At 37.2% G+C, this 17,889-nt stretch overlaps 1 protein-coding gene across 3 annotated transcripts in view; it reads left to right on the top strand.

The window, feature by feature from the left end:
* CSMD3 (CUB and Sushi multiple domains 3) overlaps positions 1–17,889 on the top strand; it is a 1,632,969-nt gene that overhangs the window by 687,945 nt on the left and 927,135 nt on the right. For all 3 annotated transcript variants that reach the window (XM_072603249.1, XM_072603250.1, XM_072603251.1), the window contains one exon: positions 1,385–1,472. In XM_072603249.1, coding sequence (XP_072459350.1) covers positions 1,385–1,472 — 88 coding nt within the window. The remainder of the gene's footprint in view (positions 1–1,384; positions 1,473–17,889) is intronic.

Here is a 17,889-nt window from a genome sequence, read left to right on the forward strand (position 1 = left end):
AGATAATGTCTATTAGATTTTGGGGAGAGAGGGAGAGAGAGAGAGAGAGGGAGAGAGAGAGAGAAAGAGAGAGAGAGAGAGAGAGAGAGAGAGAGAGAGAGAGAGAGAGAGAGAGAGAGAGAGAGAGAGAGAGAGAGAGACAGAGAGAGAGATAGAGAGAGAGACAGAGAGAGAGACAGAGACAGAGAGAGACAGAGAGACAGAGAGAGACAGAGAGACAGAGAGACAGAGACAGAGAGACAGAGAGAGAGAGAAGTGTTGGGAGGTGGTGATGAGTCAGGGTACATCCAGTACTGTAGAGTGTGTCCAGAGATGCAGTGTTTTTTATGGAGACCTAGGTGTATGTTACTGCTTAAAAGCTAGAAGAACTATGAGAAGAAAAGGTCTAATATTAAGGGAAGTTTCAAAAACATGACAGAATGAGTTTCCAGAGGGTACAATGAAAAGGTAAGGGAGTATAGGGTAGGACTTTAGGAAGGGTAAGGATGAAATGCATGGAAATGAAGGAAAAGTGAGCTACAGTAAGGAAAGGGAGGCTCCCATCTAGGAAGCCTGTGGCTGAATTTAAAAGCTGCAAGGGGCAATGGAGGTCACATTTCTGATTTTTTGGGGGTTTTTTTGTTTGTTTTTTCACAGATAAGAAAATTGAAACTAAGAGATGTTTGATGCCTTTTCTCAAAATCATATAGCTACCTAGTGGCAAGGGCCAGAATAGACTACATGTAATATGGCTCCCAACCCAGGGATCTTTCCATTATTCCGTACCATCTCTGTGGTCTCTTGTGCTCTGCATTTCAACCTTTACCTCATGCTTCATATACTTTTCATGTTAATTTGAATCATTGCTTTATTATCACTTACATTGAGAGATCAGATGATTTGCTTTGGTGCTGTACTGAATAAAATAAATCATAAGAACTTAAATGCTGTACTTGATGCTCATTATTATTTTGTGCAGCTTTCCCCAGAATGATAGAGAAACTTTGGAACAAAGTAGGGATTACTTGCTTCTTTGTTGCCACTGTGAAATGCAAGCTGCATTCCTACTTGGAAAATGGCCATTCAAGGGACGTTAGCATTTAGTAAAGATTTTACAAAGTATAATCAGCCCACATGGCCATTTTTACCATGATTCAATTGGCCTTATCAAAATAGAAACAATTTAGAAAAATATAAACTTTTTTGCCTTATAGGATACCATTAGGAAAAATTTAATTGTGTAAGCTATAGTAATGAAATCTAATGAATAGATTCCATTCATATTGTATTGCCTTGATGTAATAAAGTATAGAAGTCATTTCCCCCTATGAATTTCTAAACTGTTATATCTCTTGATTTCCTAATCTTGTACCATTTTCTTTTCTTTCCTCTTTCTGTTTTGCAGTAAATGAGGGAGGTATTAAAACAGCATCGAACTTATGCCCGGATCCAGGAGAGCCAGAAAATGGAAAGAGAATAGGCTCAGATTTCAGGTAATATTGGAAGCTACTGACTGAACTCTTTCTTCCTCTTTGGAAATCAGGTTTAGACATTTATTCCTCCTAGCAAGAAGAACTGATGTCCTATCAAGTCAAGAACTGATGTCCTGTCAAGTCTAGGGTTTGGAACATGGAAAATTCTCATGTGATGGGTTTTTTAATCATATTGTTTTGCTCATAATTTCTCTTGCCCTCTAACTTTCATTTACTTTCATATTTAACAGGATTTCTCTCATAAAGTTGAAAAGGTTCTTTTCTTAAGATCTCAATTGTGGTGATTGGATTTTTCTTGTATTAACCTCAATACTACAGCTAGCTAGGTCCCAATTAGTGTTTGACTAGTGAGCATTTCCCTTATTTTCATTTTTAGTCTTTAAGAAAATCACTCTATTGGTTTAATGAAGACTAGAATGGAGTTGGGAGGGGCTTGAGGCAGGCAGACCTATCAGCAGATGTTGGAATAATCAAGGTGTGAGGTGATGAGGGCCTGTAACAGATATGACAATTTCAGAGGAGAGAAGAGGGATCTATTTGAGAGATACTGAAAAGGTGAAATCAATAGATCTTGGCAATGGTATGGATATGAAGGATATGGAAAGTCAGTTAAGAATTGAGGTTGAATTTTAGGTTGCAATCTTGAGGGACTGCGAGAATGATTGTTGTCCTCTACAATGATAAGAAGGGAGGGCTTTAGGGGAAAATATAATACATTCTATTTTGAACACATTGTGTTTAAAGTGTTTATTGGAAATACAATTTGAGATGTCTGAAAGGCAGTTGAAGATGCAAGATTGGAGGTCAGCAGAGATTTTGAGGTAGGATAGGTATATTTAAGAATCATCAGCATAAAGACAGTAATTAAATACACTAATGAGATCACTAAGTGAAATAGTATAGAGAGAAGAGAAGAGAAAAGGGCACAGGACAAAACCCTATGGGACACCTGTGGTTGGATGAAATGATCTGAAGGAGGATTCAGCAAAAGAAGACATAAAAGGAGTAGTCAGATAAGTAAGAAGAGAACTGAGAAGAGGGTGGGGGAGAGAGAGAGAGGGGGAGAGAAAGAGAGAGAGAGAGAGAGAGAGAGAGAGAGAGAGAGAGAGAGAGAGAGAGAACACAGTGTGCCAAAAACCTTGAGAGAAGAAAATATCAAGGAGGAGAGTGATCAACAGTGCCAGAGCCTGAATGAAGACTGAGAAAAGGCTATTGGATTTGGCCTAAGAGATCATCTCTAACTTTGGAGAGAACCATTTTGATGTAATGAAAAAGTCAGAAACTGGATTGTAAGGGGTTAAGAGGAGACAGGTGAGGGAAAATGGAAGCACCTATTATATATAGATGACCTTTTCAGAGTTTAGAAGAAATAAAGGATGATAGCAGGGATGGAATGATCAAATGAGGATTTTTTCAGAATAAAGGAGGAATTAGCATGTTTGTGGGTGGTAAGAAGTCAGCCAGTAGGCAGGGAGAGACTGAAAATCACTGTAAGAGCAGGAAAAACAGGTGAGTCAATGTGGTGAAGAAGGTCTAGAAGGGATTACTTGAACAAGTACAGGGGTTAACTTTGGAAAGAAGTAAGGTCACTCCATCATGTGAGACAGACATGAAGGAAGGAAAAAGTGGTAGGAGGCATCTGAGTGTGACAAGAGGCAAGGAAGATGGAGTTCATAGTGACTGACCTCAATTTTTTTCCTATAAAATATGAGTCAATGTTCTCAGCTAAGAGAATAGAGGGAAAGGGGAATCATGGGAAGTTTGAGGAGGGATTAAAAGATTTGGAAGAGGTTTTAAGGAAAATGGGTTGATAAGGGATATTTGTAGGACTGCCTAGCAGCAGTGAACGCCCAGATGAGGTTCTGTAACATACATTTTAAATCATAGTCTTGAAAGCTTCTTAGAGAATGGGAGGCAGGGCAAGCCCTAGAATTAGCTTCTAGACACGAAAAGGCTCTTAGTCCCATGTTAAGTGCCTATATGTGTTAGACTACTCAGTATTCTTTCTTGTAATTAGAATTAATTAGAAATATGTAGCACCTTCCTCAGAATACTGTCATTTATAGGGCAGATAGACATTTCCAAAGATCTTATGAGTCTCACAATAGCTCTGCATGATATGTATTTAAAGTGTTTTTACTCTCCTTTTATAGGAAAGGAAACTGAGGCCCAGGGGACATAAGGGTCTTGCTCAAGGTCACAAATTATTTGTCAGAACTATATTTGAACCTAGTACTTCTTAATTTTAAATCAGGTATTCAATCCAGTATACCATTCAGCCTCTCTTGAGTGAAATCTAAAGCTGAGATAACAAACTGGTGCCCTATAATACTCCCAAGTGAGTCCCAAATGAGATTAAAATGTGATTAGAAAATACTTAAAATAAATAAATATGCAAGAAAACAAAAATAATATTGCATTTTTAAACTAAGCTAACATACAGTTCACATAAGATCCTTATGAGAGTTTAGTCACTTCCATTTCTATTTAAGTTTGACACCACTGGTCTAGAGTTGTAGCTATCAAACTATGGTCTATGGACTCCTAAGGATCCCTAAAACCTTTTTAGGAGGTCATGGGTATGAAAATACTTTTCTTAATAATACTAAGGTATTTTTATTTCTAATATGATAAATATCAATAGATATAATATCAATAGATATTCTCAAAAGCTCTTTGGGAATATCCTCAATAATTTTAAGAGTGTGAGGGTTACTGAGAACAGAAGTTTTTGAGAACCATTGTTCCTAAAACATCATTCAAATGTGATTGAGTTAGTAAAAAGACCAGAATTTCAGTCTTATACCTGCCATTACCTAGCTGTATGGCCATGAGAGGATTATTTATTTATCTTTTTTGAGGTTCAGTTTCTCTTCTGTTAATGAAACCTTTGAATACCATGATCTACAAATTTCTTTGCAATCCTAAAATTCTATATTTCCTTAAGATCTGATTTCTATATGGTGGTTGACTTAGCATAAAACATTATTTTCTATTCTTTGTCATTTAAAAATAGCTATCTTCCCTGGATGGGTAGGTCTAAAAATAATAGAGTAGGTATTATGAAAAGAGACTGGGTTGTTACATTTTGAGGTCCTCTGCAGTATTAAATGTAATACATATTAAACAGAGCATGAATTCTTTAGGTCCCCAAATCTGGGAACTATCTCAAATGTTTTGAAAGATTCTATATGAAGACTGAGATTCTGAATCTCAATGACTGAGCCTAGTTATATCATTCTACAACTTTTAAAATTTTTATGTGCTTTCTTCCCAATGTCCTCTAAACTGGAGATAATTAATTGAACTCTGTCTTCTCACTTGAACAGATGAGAGAAATATTCTTCTGACTTTGCTATCTGTATAAGATTTTATGATTTCTTTCTCATCATTATCATCAGCAAATATTTATTGAGCTTCCAATGTGTGTAGAGCAGTATTTCAGGGACCATCTGTCTCAATTACTTAGCCAGCATGAACTAGTTTCATAACTAAGAAAAACGTGTAGAGACTTCTGTGTTCCTTTGAAGAAAAGTCAGTATATCTTTTTTTAAAAAAGTGAAATAGTCTCTTTACAAGAAAGAAATAGGAACTTGCTAAGATCTAGAAAGTGGGGTTGGGGTAGATAAATGGGGTAGAGAGGGAAAGACAGAATGAAAGAACTAAATGTTATTTCTTCATGGTATTCGTATTTCTAATAAATTTGACTTTTGTGGTATGTTTACTCTATTTTATACTATTTCTTTGGCCATTTCTCACATTTTGGTAAGACATCAGAAAATTCAAATGCATCCTTAATGCTTCTTATTTTATTACTTAAAGGATCACTGTTCTCATCAGAGACACTAGTCCAAATTCCCCTGTATATGATCTTCATGAGCTTCCATAACGGACCCAGCTAAAATTTTATCTTCTGTAAGAAAGTCTTTCCTGATTCTCTTTAAGGCTAGTACTTTGCTCTCTTGATTTTTCCCTGTTTGTAATATGTTTGTACGTAGTTATTTCCAAGTTGTCTCACCATTAGAGTGTGAGCTCCTTGAGAGCTGGGATTGTGCACAGTATAATGCTGTTGTGTCTGTCCTTCATTCTCGAAGAGGACGATGACATCAAGATGATGACATGACTTACAGTTGATTTTGATTTGAGTGAGGGAGGGCTGTGCAAGATCACCAACCTCACTTTCTTCTCCTGAGCCATCTAGGTCCAGTGACATGATATTCATCAGGAGGACTGGAAATGACCCAGGGGGCAATGTGAGACCCTGGTTGTTTCAGGCTTAGTTCTTATCATAATCTTGCTTTGAGTGAGATACACCTATTCAATGAATAAGCTTCTTTAAGTTACTCCAGGGATGGCCCCTTTAACTAAAAAACAAAACAACTGCAAGGGGAAAACCCTTAGGGTTCCTGGGTAACAGAGAAACTATTACTATTTAGTTATTACACCCACTCTGTGCTAAGTAGGTGAGGATTTGTTGTCCAGTCTATGAGATCCAGAGTGAATTTGGTTTAAGGCCTGATCCTTGAGCAAGAAATGTAGCCAGTAAACCTTGAGGAAAAAAAGGCAGCTTCTGATCATAGAGTTTGGCTTCCCCTGTGGAGAACAGCAAAGGAGAGGAGAGGAGAGGAGGGGAGGGGAGTGGAGGGGAGAGAAGCTGCTGCTCACTCACAGGTTGTGTTTGTCCTTCATTCTTGAAGAGGACCATGATATCAAGATAATGACATGACTTGCAGTTGACTTTGATTAGTGTGAGGAAGGGCTGTGCAAGGTCACCAACCTCACTTTCTTCTCCTGAGCCATCTGGGTCCAGTGGCATGATATTCATCAGGAGGACTGGAAATGACCCAGGGGTCAATGTGAGATCCTGGTCCTTTCAGGCTTAGTTCTTATAATAATCTTACTTTGATGTTTACTCAAAACATGAGATGCATGCATTCAATGAATAGGCTTCTTTAAGTTACTCTAGGGATGACCCCTTTAACCAAAAAATAAGAAAAATAAAAAACCCACAAAACTGCAAGGGGAAACCCTCAGGATTCCTGTATAAAAGAGAAACAGTTACTATTTAGCATATAAGGGCATCAAAGTAGAACATTAGAACAAAATAGAACTTTCAATTTATTTTATTTTATTTATTTTCAGTGTTCTACAATCACTACCATATGACTTCTATGTTTTTCCCTCCCTCCTACCCCTTCTTCCCCCTTCCTTCCCCCCTCCCTTCCCAAGATGGCATACAATTTTATATAAATTCTGCACAAATATTCCTATTAAATACATTTTCACCATAGTCATGTTGGCATAGAAGAATTAAAATGAATAGGAGAAATCATAAAACAAACCAAAATGTAATGCTAAAGAAAATGATCTGCTACATTCTGCAATTGAATTCTGTAGTTCTTTTTTTGTATGTGGGAAACATTTTACTTTAAAAGATCATTGGGAATTTTTTAAGTCTTTGCATTGCAACGAAAGAACTTTCAATTTTAAACAATAAGGTTTATAACTGAATTACTATGAGGAAACCAGCAGGAAAATGTTTATACTCAATGGAATGGAATATATTTGAGCCATCACAGATATCATTTAACCCTCTGAAATAGTAACATCCATTTCAAAGGTTAAGTTTTTCTTAGTAAAACGGGGAAAACAGCAGCAGAAAGTAGCAACAATAAAAACAAACAAGACACACTCTAAGTGTACACTGAATTACTGGATTATGAATAGTACAACTTTCAACCTTGTCTTTCTAACCCTTTCCAGTTGTCTATAATTTCAACTGAGTGGATATTATGTAATTAATTATGCTTCTGTAAGGGAGAAAGAGAGGTCAGATTTAGTTTCTGCAATATTTTCAAAAAATATATAATTTCTACATATAAGAATCATTAAAATAGGAATGTTTGTAGAATGTGTTGCTAGTGCTTGAGACCCATTCATCAATCATAATTAGGTTGTGGTATTTTTTTGTTTTTCTCTAAAGATGTATTTCTCTTTTCTCTTTTTCTTGAGAAAAGATACCGATTTGCTATCTTTTTCTACTCTTTTTTTTTAATACTATAGCTTATAATTAGCAAAACCTAATAAATTTCACTGCTGAATGGCCTGGAGACTGACTATCACAGATTGAGATTCAAGACTAATTCAGAGAACACAGTCTGTTCTTGTGCTTTGAAACAAACAAACAAAACATAACAACTAACAATTCAGATCTTCGAGAAAGTATGGGGTCATTTCCCTTCAGGTTCTTCAGCCTTCTTTTTCTATCACACAATTATTAGAAACCTATAGTAGGAAACTCATGTTTCTGAACCACTTTGTACCAAATGCCTTCTCTGTCTGTGCAAGTCAATACCAGTCTTAACTGTATACTCTGCAACCAACAACACAGTGAAAAAATTTTTAGGATTTTAAGGTGCATTGTACCAATACCATTCTTCATCCTTTATCCTTGCCTTGCCTTGCCTTGCCTTACCTTGCCTTGCCTTGCCTTGCCTTGCCTTGCCTTGCCTTGCCTTGCCTTGCCTTGCCTTCCCTTCCCTTCCCTTCCCTTCCCTTTCCCTCATATTTTCCAAACACCTCTCCAAGAGAGAGGCAGATGCAGAGGAAAGGGGGGGGAGGGGAGGGGGGAGGGATGGTCACCTGTCCTGAATGATTTAGACCTTATCCTGCTTGAAGGCAAGGATTATACCTGAGTAACTCCAAAAGCCTATTACTTCTTAGGATTCCTATGATTGTTGAGTGCATGGTAAGGACCTTTACTTGCAGAGGCATAGGAAGGTAAGGGGAATGATATAACCAAAACTCAATAATCTTGCAGAAATGTATAAGATGAATTAAAATGGGCCAAGATTCATAATGGGGAGTCAAGAAGACTGTTGCAGTAGCCTACATGAAATACAATGAGAATCTGAATGTAAGGGTACTAAAAAAATTGATTGCAAAGGAGAGAATGTATATAAGTGAAGTATACTGGTATTTTTAGCTAGGATGTCTAGGTAGAAACTAGTGATATTATTAAAAAGATTATAGTAATCAGAACAAAAATTTGATTTAAGGAAGAAGTTATTGAATTCAATTTAGGATATATGATTATAGCATCATATATTTATAAATGGGAATCAAATCAAAAGTCATCTACTTCAACATTTATAGAAGAGGAAATTGAGGCTCACAGAAAGTAAACAACTTGTCCAAAGTCACACTGTTCATAAAGAGCAGAGCCAGGATTTGTACTCAAGTGCTCCGTCTTCAGATTCAGCATTTTTCCCCTGCACCACCATGAAATGCACAATATCCTTGGAAGTACACTGATCCATCATTTTGTAAGCTTGATACAAGTGTTAATGTGTAATTGCATAGATGTATAAAGAGAAGAAGAAATGTTGCTTCTTTGTTTAATGGAAGTCAAAGATAGCCCAAACGGCAGTGTTTGCATTTCCTCAGCTAATTTCCAAGGACACATGAACCTATCTTAAGATGTTTCATGAACATCATAAAAATAAATGACTTATTGGTTGCATTGCTGAAATAACCCCATACACACAGACGTAAAATAAAATTATTTTTCAAGTTATCGTGAAGCATTCTACAAGAAAAAGTCTTTACACATAAGGCACCCAATGGGACTTGCTATATTATTCTCACCATTTTTACCCTATTCTTTAAGGTGAGAGTCCCAGCAGCTGTGTTTGGAAGGCTTAAAAGCTTTGTTTCTAATTTGAAATGCCCATGGAGCATAACAGGCTTTCATAGAGTGAAAGGCAGCCAGAAAGATTGTAAAGGCTGCCAATGATTCCTATGCTTAGAAAAGGCATTTAAAATTGGAAGCAAGCTTCTGGGAAAGGACAACTTGTAGAATTTCACATGGCCTCCACTTCGGTAACAAAGATGGTGTGTTATACTTGCCTTCTGGATGAGGAAGATACCATTCCCTTTAGTGTTTCTCATCACTCTCTGACCATTAAAAAGAACATACACCTAGACACAAGGGTTCTTCTTGAAATAGCTCTTCAGGAAGTACAGATTTTATAGAAAAAAAGTAGGTCATCATATGGAGTTGCTAGAATGCTGGCTCATCTAAGCAATGAACCTGCAAGGGACTTCCTTCTCAGCTGTGTCGGTATAAAAACAGCAGCTGCATTCCTGACACAAACCTATCACCCAGGATGTAATTAGGATAGGGTAACCAGGGATTTTCCCAGGGATCCAAAATTTATTTGACTATTACAGTACTTGGAAACCAGTAGGTAGAAATTATTGAGTTTAACACCTAGTTAACAAGAATCATTAGTTAAAATAGGAAGGTAGCAGGTGGCAAGATCCTTAGCTGCTGCCTTGTTATCCTGGCATCTACCCCAGGGCTCATTTTGTGTTTTTGTCCCAGAGGCTAGGACTACTAGTCCAGTCTGTTACTCTTTAAACTGTGAGCCAACTCTTCAAGCTTGCTGATAAATGAACAATTAAAGCCCACTGCTACTTACAGATTGTTGTTGTTCAGTTTTTTCAGTCATGTCTGACTCTTTGTAACCTCATTTGGGATTTTCTTGGCAAAGATACTGGGATAGTTTGTCATTCCTTCTCCAGCTCACTTTAGAGATGAGGAAACTGAGGCAAACAAGGTTAAATGACTTGCCCAGAGTCACTTGTCCTGGAAGTGGCTTAGGCCATAGTTGAACTAAGGTCTACCTGACTCCTGGCTCAGTGCTCTACCCACTGTGTCATCTACCTGCCCCCTACTTGTAGGCAGGAATCTATAACCTAGAGATAATAGAAGCCACAGGCTGTCTTCATATAAGTGTTCATATATTTCAAAGCACTTTCTCATCCACTCTTATTTGATGCTTATAGTAGCTCTAAGTGGTAGGCAGAGCAGGTATTGTTATGTTCACAATTAAGTCTTAAATTCAATGCAATTAATGGTTAATCCATAGTTCTCCCTTCTAAAAGATATTCTTGTATCTTTTGGGAACATTGGCAGAAGACAATGAAGCAGTGGTCTGAAAGCAAAGAATAATGAGACATAAATGTTCTGTTGCTGCTCTGGGCATCAACTCTTTCAAAGGGTTTTATGGTATAGAACATTAAAACTGTCTCCTAGGGAAAATACACCCATTTTAAGAAGACTGACTATATATATGGAGAAATCAATAGAAATTAATCCTAAAAATCTACACAGGTTTATGCTGTCAGACCTGATAGGGCATTAAAAAATCGTTGGTGGAATTAATCACATTGGTTGACCAATATAAAAGCCTATGATACATGGGGAATGTGCATGATTACTTAGTCTGTGCTTAATACAGAATGACAAACTCTGTATTTAATGTAGATAGTATTTAATTGAGCATCCTAGTCACATTATGAGGTAGGGTAAAAGCAAGTCATTTTTATAATGTTATATGGAAATAAATAGCTGTGAACACAAAGGACTGTACACTATGCTAACATTTTATTCATGTGTGGCTTTAAGTAATTATAGATAAAATTAATTACATGTAACTCTTTACGATGATACTGATGGATAAAATTTGCTAACTTTATGCACCATTATTTTCTATTACACATTATTTTTTTGATAGATATGGTCTCACTCGTGTATTTTTTGCAGTCAATACTCTTCAGATTTCTGGGTTTAAGCCAAGGAAGATCTCATTATATTTAAGTACAATTAGGAAAAATATTCAAGGCAAGAGTATATGCGATTTCTGCCATTCATTTTCCTCAGGACCCAGTATGCTTAAACTATGGGATATGTAATAGTAAAATATACTTGGAACATTTTGCACTACTGCAATACCTAGCATCATTCAGGACTGACTTTTCATGCTGAGGTGGTCCTATGGGGTGAATTACTCAGTTTCTAAGAACATGACAATATCATGAATACTATACCAATTTAGTATACAGCAATGAGAAATGACCCAATGGATGTGTTTCTTTCAACCTACTCCTACGTATGCTTCAATAGGTATTACCACTTCTTTCTTTCACACCTTTTCTTTGTGATCCCAATTGCCATGGTTTCCATTAGCTCCATTATGTAGATGACTCCCAAATCTATATTTACCATTCATAATACAAGACAATAATAAAGTTTCTACCTCCTGTGAATTTTTACTTTTAGATTTTAGAATGAAAATAAGATCTTTCCTGAGCTCCAGTCACATATTATCAAATCACTGGTGAATAATTTCTGAGGTATGTCTCATCGGTCTCTCAAACTCAGCATGTAGGTAATAGAACTCTGTGTCTTCCCCCGAAACTGATTTTTCTCCTTAACTTATCAGTTTCTGGAGAGGGTACCGTCACCTTTCCATTATCCAGTTTTACAGCCCCAGCTACCCTTAATTTTTCACTTTCTTCATGCCCCTTCCTTTTTCAATCAGTTACCATGCCTTCAACAAATTCACCAACAAACATTTATTCATTACCCATTATGTGTCAAACATTGCCAAGTGCTGGAGATAAATACAGAAATGAAACATTAACTGCTGCCAAAGAATTTACATTTTATTGGAGGAGACAAGTAATAAATATAAATTTGAAATAAATCCAATGTAAAATCAAGGTAGTATTGGAAGAGAAGGAACTAATAATGAGAAAGATCTAAGCTGAGCCTTGAACAAAGATTAATATCAATACTAACAATAACATTTGTATGCCTGGCACTATACTAACTATGCAGTCTGCAATTATTATCTCATTTGACTCTCACAACAACCCTGCAAAATAGCCACTAAAATTATCTTTAGTTTGCAATGGTGGAAACTGAGGTAGACATAGATCAAGTGACTTGCCCAATGTCACATAGCTAGTAAGCTTCTGAGGCTAGATTTGAATTCAGTTCTTCCTGACTTAGACTCAATACTATTTTATCACCATGCAAGATAAAGAATCTTCCACTGGAGGTTGTACATTCTGGTCAGTTGTATAGAGGTGAGAGAAGGGATGGTAATATCTGGTAGTTCCTCATGGTCTATATTGTCCACAAGATGGGTACTTCTTGAGATTTCTTCTTCTAACTTCTCTTTTTATTCTCTTTTCTATCACTGGGAGATCACATATGGCTCAGATGAAGGAACCTCAAGTGATACACAGCTCTCCTTTTTGTCTAGCATCATAACTATCCACATGTGCCATTGAGCAGCTTCCAATAGTCTCCATTTCTCTTGGGTGAGGTCTTAAATTTACCTCCCCAATTTCCCCTGCATCTATGGACTTCCTTCTACCTATATGGCCACCTCATTAGTTCATGAACTCATGACATTACTAATCTACTGTAATAGGTTCCTTCTGACACTCATCTTCACCAATACATACCCACTATATCTGCCAAAGTGATAGTTCTAAAGCACAAGACTTACGATGTCACTTCACCACTCAAGAATGTCCAGGGGCTACCTATTTCTTCTAAGATAAAATGCAACCTGTTCTGTTTAGCCTTTAAACAACTCCATAATGTAGCTCACTAATTTTCTAGGAGTATTTCATACTACTCTCCATTCCACAGTCCATATTCCGGCTGAGCGACCTTTTTGATCCCCATGGGTGATCATGCAAGTACTTTGACCACTTTAGGCCTCAATTTTCTGATTTGTAAATCAAGAGTGACGGACCTGTTAACTCTTTAGTTTGATTTCAGATTACAACCCTATGAATATTCTTTCTCCTATATATGTACCTACATAAGGCTGTTTAAATTATCTCCATTTTTACTTCTGCCACTTGGAATCCATAGCTCCCTTCCAGGCTTAGCTTATGTTCCTCCCTTAGCTTATGACTTCAAGTCAACATTTAGCACAGAGAGTCAATAGCCATTTATGAAATGCCTAACATGTGCCAATCACTGTGCAAAGCTCTGGGGATCTAAAAAAAAAGGAAGTCCCTACCTCAAAAATTTAGTCTAATGCAGGAGCCAACATACAAATGAATATGTACAAGCAAGTAATATATAGCATAAATAGGAAATAAATCAAAAGAGGGAAAGAACTAGAATTAAAATTGTTGGGAAAGGCTTCCTATAAAATACGAGATTTTGTTTGAAACTTCAAGGAATCCAAGCAAGCCAGTAGGCAGAAAGGAGGTGGGAAAGCATTGCAGGCATAGGAGACATCCAGAGAAAATGCCCAGAAGTAAGATATGGAGTGTCTTATCTTGGCACAATGCCTAGCACTTAGTAGACATCTATTTATGCTGGTTGATTGGCTAAATGATACTTTCATATACATTGTTAGTGTTCCTCCTCCAAATTACTTCACATTGCACATAATTGGCCTTTGCTTATATGTATACATGCTTTATCTTCTGAGTAACAACATAAAGTGTTAAGGTGTTTCAGAGCTTGGAATTTTCTTTTTATATTTCGATGTCCAGTATATGCGCAGTACCTAACACATAGCAGGCACTTGAGAAATGCTTTCCGGGTTGCATTACATTCCATTGCATTAAGGCATTACATGTTATCTAGTCTCACATGTGCTTTAAAGCTTGCTAAGTTACTCCAACTGGGCAACTAGGTGACCCATTGGAGTGCTATGCCTAGGGTCAGGAAGACATGAGCTCAAACATGGTCTCAGACACTTCTTATCTGTGCGACCCTAGCAATCACTTAACCCTGCTTGCCTCAGTTTCTTCATATGTAAAATGAGTTGGAGAAGGAAATATCCAGTATCTTTGCCAAGAAAACCTCACATAGGGTCACAGTGTCAGATACAACTGAACAACAACAATTACTCCAATGAGAATGATCCAATTAGAATTCAAATGTGGAGACTATTAAATTTTTCAAACGTTCTTACAAATAATTCCTAGAATAAAATGTGTGGGGAAAGGTGCCAAGGCACCTTAAGGCCCAAGAACAATTCTAAGTCAAAAAATAGAGCAAGTCTTTCTCTGAGCATGTTCCATAAGCCTTGACAGCCTGAGCTAGCTAAGTCTTCTGGACCACTGGGCCTGGTTATCCAACATTGTTTGATAAGAAGACACAGTGAAGAACTGTGCTATGAATCATTAGATAACAAAGTCTAATAACCCAAATAACATTTGGATTTACTTTTAAAGGGAGAGTTTGAAGAACACATTTTGTTCTGTCTCAGCTTCTGTTATTAACGACTCTCTGAGTACATTCAGGATAAGACCAATCTTTGTTAGCAGTCTCCATGCTGTAATAAGTCTGATTGATCTCTATGAAACTAGATAATATATGTATCTATCTGGGGGATATTCTTTTATATGATATATGATTTTTCAGCCTTTTCCAGCTGAATAAAGTAAAGTGCTTGTGCCAAAACTACTATGTGACTCTGACAAAATGGAGAAAGGGAGATGACATATTAATTATCCACACTTTCTGACCTACTCTCCTTTTCTGCAGCAGAATTGATAATGAGATGGTTGGCAGGGATTTGAGGCTAAAGGGAGAAGGAGGGAGAAGGGATGAATCAGAAAATGGAGACAAAGAATAAGAGGTGCCAGGGTAGAGAAAGGATATAGAGATTAAGAAAAATAGAAAGAAGGGAGAGGGCAGCAATACACAAAGGAAAGTCTGACTGAGAAAAAAGTAAGGAGATGCTAACAAATTGAAGGACAAGGTAAAGGAAAAGAATAAATTAGCATTAAATTCAACATGGGCTCTATTGTTTAGTGCCGTTGTTCTCTTTGTGGTCCCAAATTTAGGAGATCTAAGATGTGATTTTAAACTGGCACAACTGATTCCCTGAAGTGATCTTACTGGATATATCAAAAAACCTTAATCTACGCCTGCTGTGCTCACTGCCATCAGAATTATCAGTTCAATGTCACTCCTTTAGGTGGAAGTATATTTTGGTTATTTCTTTTTTTTTTTTTATTTGCTACATTTTGTCTATAGACTTTCTTGTTTTTCAAAGCACACAATTCTATTAAGGCTAAAGATTCAATAAAAGGACATTCATTCTTCATGGGGGCTTTTTGTGAATAGAGTTCTGGATTTAATGGTAAATCAGTTTGATATATTAAAAAGAGCCTAAACTACACAACAAATGGGATGCTTGGGTTGGTATTTATTCACTTATGAGCTATGTAACCTTGGGCAAGTCCCCCAGTCTCTCTGAGCTTCAGTATTTCTCATTTGTAAATATCCTGCCTACCTTACAGTGTTCTGAAGATAAAACAATGTGTATTAAAGGGTTTTTCAATGGCAATACCAAGGTGTGTGTTCATCCTTTGTTGCCGAAGAAGATCATGCCATCAGAGAAGTAGTGACATGACTGACACTTGACTTAGTTTTGAGTGAGGGAGGGCTATGCAGGTCACCAGCCTCACTTCTCCTCCAGAGCCATCTGAATCCAGTGACCTGATATTTCTCAGGATGACTAGAGATGACCCAGGAAGAGGCAATTGGGGTTAAGTGACTTGCCCAAGGTCCCACAGCTAGTGAGTTTCAAGTGTCTGAGGTGCGATTTGAGCTCAGGTCCTCCTGACTCCTGCACTGGTGCTCTATCCACTGCACCACCTCGCTTCCCTAAATGGTAATACACTATACAATTGAAAGATGGCATTCTGTTATACTCCAGAAATTTATTGGTTCAATCAATTGGCATATAGATATGAGATTCCAGTTCTTTTCAGCATTATGTTAGATAAAAATCTAGAAAGGTATATATCTCTCAGGGAGCTAATAAACTGATTTGGAAGATGAAACATAAACCCAGAAGACTTATGATTTCCTCATTTTGGCACAACAAAGAAGACCTGAGTTTGAATCCTGCATCAGACTCTTATTAGGTATGTGACCCTAGGCAAGTCATTTAGCTTTGGTTTGCCTAAATTTCCTCATTTGGAAAATGGAGTTAATAACAGCACCTACCTCCCAAGGTTGTTGCGAGGATAGAATGAGATATCTGTAAAGCACTTTGCAAACCTTAAAGCCCTATACAGTTCTAGCTTTCATTGCCTTCAGCATCATCATGGGAACTCCTTCTACTGAGTTAAATCAAAATGTTAACCCTGCTGCTCTCTGACTTGATTCATGCATTCTTGTCTCTTCAATATAACTCTGTACCACTTCCAAAATGATTTTCCTGAGGCATAGATCCAATCATGCCATTCAATAAATTCTACTCATTAACTCTAATATTTTACAGTTATTTGTAGGATCAAATAAAAGCTCCTCTGTTGGCCTTTTAAAAGCCCTTCATGTTTTGGGCCCAGTCTGCCTTTTCAATCATATTATAATTACTTTCTCATTCTGTATTCCATATTCTCTTTATTATTGCTTCCACACAACATCCTCTTTTAAGTCTTGGCCCCTTATACCTCAAATGTACCCATCCCTCACTTCCATCTCTTAGAATCCTTTGTTTCCTGCAAAATTCTTCTTAACCTCCATATTCTACATTAGTCATATAAAACTCAGATAGAAGTAGTACTACTTAACTCCGTACAAGGATTTTTGCTGACTGCTTGTGGACTGAGAAACCTACATTTAATATTATCTATAGGTTCTATTGTACTTTGGTTTATTTTCTTAAATATTTTGATATAGCTTCAAGGAACTCAAGAGGGTTGGTGACTGCAATGTGGGCCAAGAGCCATATTGGACACCTCTGTCCTATATGAACCCTTTCCTTGTCTCTTTCTCCCCCAAGCTGCTACCACTCTGCCCTCTTCAAATATTTACCTCGGATTTCTTTTTGTACAATTTGTATAGAGTTGTAAATGAACAGGCCTGTAAACCTTGCCTTCCCTCTAAGGGGCTTTGCAGGTTATCCCTTATACCTTGCCTCAGGGTCCTGAAGCCTGAGGGGCTTCAGTTTCTAGAACAGACCTGCCTGGAGCCAGACCCCAAGCTCCAGCTGGCATAGGATCCTGCTGCAGCCTAGGGAGTTAAATGTGACTAATGCAAATTTATGTAAAACAAGAACTGTCTCTATATTTCATATATATACATATATATACGTATACACACACACACATATATATATAGAATGTAAAATACTTGAAGACAAGAACTGTTTTATTTTGTGTTTCTAAACTCAGAGCACAGCATAGTCACTGGCATGTAGTAAAGACATAATTAGTGCTTGTAGATTTATCGATTGAAGTACAGAGAGGTTAAATGATTTGCCTAATGCCATATTACTGGTAAGTATCAGAGCCCATATTTGAATCCAAGGCTTGCTAGTGCCAAATCCACTCTTACATTATGCTGCCTACTACATATGCCTGTCTAATTAATAAGTCATGGTGGTATAATTGTTAAAATGGCACAGATTAGAAGTGCTATAAGTATGGAGAGAAGGAAGACATCCTTTTTTGATGTATTTGACCTTTGGGCGAGAAATTTCATAAAGCTTTTTCACCTACAAGAGGTATTCTGCTTAGCCCATACCTTCCATTACTTAGAGATGAAGATACCCAGCCATCAACTATGATT

The sequence above is a fragment of the Notamacropus eugenii genome, chromosome 4 (assembly GCF_028372415.1).
Source record: "Notamacropus eugenii isolate mMacEug1 chromosome 4, mMacEug1.pri_v2, whole genome shotgun sequence".
NCBI lineage: Eukaryota > Metazoa > Chordata > Mammalia > Diprotodontia > Macropodidae > Notamacropus > Notamacropus eugenii.